The sequence below is a fragment of the Centroberyx affinis genome, unplaced genomic scaffold, assembly GCF_046629955.1.
Source record: "Centroberyx affinis isolate AG114_WGS23_722 - 3 ecotype Tasmania unplaced genomic scaffold, CSIRO-AGI_Caff_v1 ptg000376l_1, whole genome shotgun sequence".
NCBI lineage: Eukaryota > Metazoa > Chordata > Actinopteri > Beryciformes > Berycidae > Centroberyx > Centroberyx affinis.
In genome coordinates this window covers 189,001-195,000 of record NW_027279045.1, presented here as the reverse complement: position 1 = coordinate 195,000, position 6,000 = coordinate 189,001, and the positions used below count along the sequence as shown (strand labels likewise).

Genomic DNA, 6,000 nt, shown 5'->3' with positions numbered 1-6,000 from the left:
ACAACCACCACCCATTTCAATCCGCTGATGAACTGAAGCATTACAGTGTGAATTTACACTGCTGTTGAGAAATGTAAGATCCTAAAAACGTTTATCATCCACACACCGGCACTGGCCACTGTGAACTAGTAACTTAAAAAGCCTCTGAATAAGTTCTCTATCAGTTTGTTACATAACCAAATGTTAAGGTCTATACTATAACAAACATATACTTACATATACATTACTCAAGACTCCAACTTGAGTTAAAACCTACAGTATTATGGGCTCTCACAAAATGACTGATATGCATTCCTGATTGCCTCGGGAATCATTAATCTATATTCTTCTCTGGTATTACTGAAAGTACAATATTTCCTTTTTTATTCTTTTATCTTTGAACATCAAAACATCAAAACAATCAAATTACAATCAATTATTTACAAAGCCATTATCGGTAAACTGCCCTCTTTTTTGACCACACTCCAATTTTCCAGCAATGCCTACAGTCTAAGATCACAATCCTGCGTCTTCTTAAAGTTCCCAGAATTTGAGCTGTTTTGATTTGATTACTTTGCACCCTGGTCCTGGAACAATCTCCAGTCAAAGCTCCAGCTTGACCATTTTATTCCCATAAATCAGTTCAAACTAATTATTCCCAGTCTCATGCAAGATGTGTGCTCCTGTTTCTGATCTAAATCGTGAGTTTTTTCTTTTATTGTACATATTTTAGTATTTTTCTTGTTTTGTACTGCTTTGTATGTTTTATTTTGTAACCCCTGCTGCCATTTCTTGGCCAGGTCTCCCTTGAGATTTTGAATCTCAATGGAACTTCCTGGTTTGGTTACTAATGAGGCTGTGTGCTTTGGGTTAGGGTTAGACATTTATCAGAAACTGCTGACAAAGGTCTGAAGATTTCTTCTAGACACACAGTGTTTTCTATGTTTGCTTGTTTGTTTTTTTGTTATTTGCATTGATCTCTTTCACTCCTGAACCTTCTCTCCATCTCTCTGTCTCTTTCTTTCTGTCTCCACCCTCCCTTGTCCTCTTCTTTCGCCTCGGCTTGCTTTCATTCACCCCTCTCTTTCTCTTCGCTCCTCATTTTAAATCACACACTCACTCCATCACATTAGATTAGAACGCTGCCACAGCTCGTTTACCAGCTAACCAATCAGATCACACGCCCTTGTTGGCCTCTCTGGGAGACCCTGTAGATCCTGTATAAATGAGTTTCTGAATACTCATCATCCACACACACCCTCCTCCTCCTCCTCATCGTCATCATCATCATTATCCTCAACAAAAATAAAAAAGAAACAGCATTAGCATCATCACTGAAATGATCATCTTTATCATAATCATATTACTATTATCATTATATCATCTCCATCATCAACGACAACATTGTGTTACTAACAGCTTGTAAAATGAATGTTTTAAGCTGTTCATTGAGAGCCTTGGAGCCTTCTTGTCCGTTGCTTTTGAATTTGAACTAACAGCATCATGAGTACACATCTTCCTCTGTCACTCAAAGTTAAAGTCGGTTAAAGAATCGTCTCCATTGTCGACCTAATAAGTATAAAACCAAACCCAATCTCTCTTTCAGGAGAATCTATCTCACTATATCATGCGACTTTCATTAATTCAGATAAACAGATCAATGCCTCAAGGACACGCACTATCAATTCATATTTTTGTGTGTGTGTGTGATTGTGTGAGGATTAAGCTGTGCGCTGGCTTTTGAACAGCAGGAGAATGCAGAGCTGCTCCAAAAGGTGACAATTTATGCCGAGTCAGGCGTCACTGCACCTCTCAGCTCTCTCACTCCTCTCTCTAGCGCACGCTGTCTAAGACCCTGCCCACCCTAAAAATAACTTGCATATCACTGCCTTCACATGAAAATCTGAGATCAACAAAAAGTCACCTTCACAGGACTCTTAAAGAGGACCTCATTTTTAAATTGTGTGCAGAAAGATATGGGAATCCCCCAAATTAACTTATTTATGATAATTTAGTCTGTTTGTCTATAAGGTAGACCAAGATGCCAAATTAATGTATACACATTTGCAGATTATTAAGGGCCTTTTTTTGGAAATGTTTCAATTCTGTCTTACAACTTTACAATGACTGTACATTGATATTTACAATAGTACATGAGGTTGGCATGAACTGGAAGGTAGTATTGTTAGGATTCTTTTCTTATTGCTTTCAAGAGTTAAAATTGAATGGAATAAATTAGATAAATTGAATAGACTAAACTAAATAAATAAAGCAATTATTGTACCCTCTCAGGGAAAAATGTTAATTATTTTCATGCAGTCTCCATCAGTCTACTGTGCATGAAAGGTTTCCAAGAGCCAGTCTTAGGTGGTTCAAAGTGAAAGGCTTTCACGTTCCCTGGAAGTGTTGATTCAGTTAACCTGAGAAAGAGAAAAGCTAGATACACAACATTGCTCTTTTTCATTTTCTTTGAATATGATAGCCCTTTTATGTTTTTTATACTTTTCTTTCTCACTCCGTCTTTCTCTGGAAGGAAAAGCAAAGAGGTTTTGCTGCACTAAAGAAAAATCTTAACATTGTTTGTTGACTACTTCCTTTCTCTGTTTCTCTCTCTTGCCCTCTCGCTCATTCCTGCTCGCTCTCCTCCTCTTAACTCTCCTCTTAAATGAAAACAAGAGCATGCAAACAAAATGAATTTCCACTGCCATTTACTTTGATGCTCCCGTTCACAATAGGTAGATAAAGAGAGTAAACAAAGAGAGAGAGGGAATGAGAGAGAGAGAGAGAGAGAGAGAGGGAGGACAAGAGAGAGTGAGGATGAGAGAGATGGAGGAGCGCCCAGATTACAATCTGTTTCATGTAGCCTTTGTTATTGTTTGTGTTGAATTGGTTTGAAGGTTGAAAGATAATTACTTTGGCAATGCTGTCATTTTCATGGTCATGCCAGTGGCGCCTGAAATTCCTTGCAAATATATGTAGTGCTGCATATCTCTTATCCAGGAACTAACTTTAATTATGTTTTCTTTCTCCCTGCCTTTTTTTCTTCCCGTAATCCCCTCTTTCTTCCCGCTCTTCCTCCTCTGTCGCTCCTCATCTCCTTCATCCCCTCGATTCCCCTTGCCCATCTCTTCTCTTCCTCCTCCCTCCTCCTGTTTCTCACTCCTTTTCACCCATTCGCTCTTACTCCTCACTCACCCCTCTCCCTCCTATACTCTCTTTTTTCTCCCTCCCTCGCCCCTCTCTCTACTCTCTCCAGGTCTCTGTCAGGACGTATCGTTGGCGGTGTGTGGTGGTTCTTCACCCTCATCATCATCTCCTCCTACACAGCCAACCTGGCTGCCTTCCTCACCGTGGAGAGGATGGTCTCCCCCATAGAGAGTGCCGAGGACCTGGCCAAACAGACAGAGATCGCCTATGGGACGCTGGACTCTGGCTCTACTAAAGAGTTCTTCAGGGTAAGGACTTACCGACACACTATACTCACTCACTTGATTCCTTCAAATGCTACTTATTCCTATTAAAGGCTTAGCTGAAGAAGTCGCTTTGGACAAAAGCGTCTGCTAAATGATGTAATGTAAATGTAATGTCATTAAGAGGCATAGGACCTTGACTAAGTTAAGTCAAGCCAAGATAAGTTTCTCTATAAAGCGCATTTAAAAACAACCAAGTGCTGACCACAGTGCTGTACAAGTAAGTGCAAGAACAAGAATAGAAACAGACAAATACAATGCAATTGATAGATCAGATAGTAATTCATACAACCCATCAAACACATGCACAATAAACAATGCATCACACACATACAGTATATACATTCATAGGCATGTCATGCAGGCTCCAAGTCTAAAGAATAAAGATGGGTTTTGAGATGGTTTTTATTTTGTCAGTGGAGGAGACAGATCTAATGCGGTGTGTGAGGCTTTTCCACAGTCTCGGGGCTGCAGCTACAAACACCCAAGCTTCAGCCGAGACTGTAGAACAGCCAGGAGATCTCTATCGGATGACCTTCCACCCTGCCAGTCCCGCCAGTGGGACCATTACAATAAATGCATGTTGCGCGGCCAAGCTTTGTTCAAACCCACAGAACTTCATTTTAAATTCTAGTCAAGATCCCAAGCCTTCCAAAGTTACCAAAAATGTCATTCTGAATTACACGGAAATAGACAGATATCTAGATTTTTTCCATTGTATTGTATTGGAATGTGAAGCAGAATGTGACGTTGTCGTACAATATGAGAAAAAAGTTTATTTAAGCAATATTACACTTGAGGGTGTGCTTTACCGTCAGTATTGGCACGACAGTGATGCGGTCAGGACCGAGGCGCTTGCGCCGAGGTCCATAAGCATCACTGAAGTGTGTACCCTCAAGTGTAATATTGCGATTATACAACGGTTACCAACAAAATAAAAGATATAATCAAAATGTATTCATATTGTGGGGCAATTCGCTCTCAAAATCAAAAACTTTTTGCTAGTGTTATCTCCGTTTTCCTGAAAATACATGGGGTCTGACTAATAACTGGAAAACAATCAGTCACGTCAGTAGATTCCTATGTAATGAAACCTAGTTTACTACTCCAGCAAGTAGGCCGACCCTTAGTAACGACCTAGCAACAGAGACGATTTCTAGTCTCTGTTGAGTCAGCCAGCCAACTTGAGCTAACGCTTCCTAGAGATCGTGGGATTTCCCAAACTGAATAAATACCACACATATAAACACAAAACTGCCTTGCTAGCTCAATCTTGTTGTAACTAAGATATCTGCTGAAAAAAAGAATTTTTCCATGGACAGATTTAGCTGCTACGTCCGCGAACTTCACATGTATTTTTAAGCTAGTAGCGCTGTGTCACCGACTCACCGGCACAGCTGATGGAGGATGCCAGAGCGTCTAGTAACATCAAGTCTGAACAGAGTTATATTTAAATATATTGTATAATAATATATGGCGGAGTAATATTTTTAGTGATGAGCACGGAGCACGGCTAGGTGTGCTGTCATGCTGATTTGATCATGTTCTAAATGTCTAGTTGACCAATCAGATTGCTTGGTCGGAACTACCTGTTGTATAATCTACGTTTGAAGCCACTTAAAGAGAACTTTAAGTTGAAATCAGGGTACTAAGGGTCGAGTAGAAGCGTAGGAGGTCGGATATGTAAGTAGGCGCCAGCCCATTCAAAGCCTTAAAAACAAGCAACAGAATCTTAAAGCCAATTTTGAAGCAAATTTGGAGGCAGAGAAGGGAAGCAAGGATGGAGGTGATGTTATCTCTTTTCCTGGAGCCAGTCAAAAGCAGAGCAGCAGCGTTCTATGCTAGCTGTAGGCGGGACAAGGACGAGTGACTAATGACAGTGAAAAGGGAGTTACAATAGTCCAGGTGGGAGGAGATGAATGTGTGGATGACTTTCTCCAGATCTTGGCCAGAGATAAAGGTTTTAATTTTGGAGATGGCCGTAAGCTGAGAAGAGCTGGCTTTGACTACCAAGTTTATTAGTTTGTCAAACTTGAGGGGTGAACTAAAGATCACGCCAAGATTTTTGGAGGAGGATTTTGTATCAGAAGAGATTTTGCATCTAATGTGATAAACTAAGATTCTCAAACATTTCCAATCATGATTAGAGTGGAATAGAGCGGAGATCACGTACCACAAAACTGTGACGTCACGGGTTCGAATCCAGGCTGGGACCTTTGTTGCATGTCTCTCTCACCCATCCAGTCTAATAAAGCGAAAGAAATGGTACAAGAATAATCTAACAAATAATAAAGAGAAATGGAGGATAGTGGAGCTGACTGGACTGGAGTAGAGTATAGGGAGAGGATAGTGGAGTGGAGTGGAGTGGCGTAGACCTGGAGTGGCTTCACCGACTGACCCATTCACCCACACAAATTGCAGTTCTGCAAGCACTCATATATACCCACATAGAAACGTAGACACACACACACACACACACACTGATGTGAATAGTGAATGCAAGTGATGCTGATAAAGATATACATTTCATGCAGACGTGGGCAAAATATCC

At 40.6% G+C, this 6,000-nt stretch overlaps 1 protein-coding gene across 1 annotated transcript in view; it reads left to right on the top strand.

Annotated features, from left to right (window-relative positions):
- The window catches only part of gria4a (glutamate receptor, ionotropic, AMPA 4a), a gene marked incomplete at its 5' end in the record, with an annotated part of 65,740 nt that overhangs the window by 43,799 nt on the left and 15,941 nt on the right, over positions 1–6,000 (top strand). The window contains one exon of the mRNA XM_071515889.1: positions 3,236–3,434. Within this exon, the coding sequence (XP_071371990.1) occupies positions 3,236–3,434 (199 nt within the window). The remainder of the gene's footprint in view (positions 1–3,235; positions 3,435–6,000) is intronic.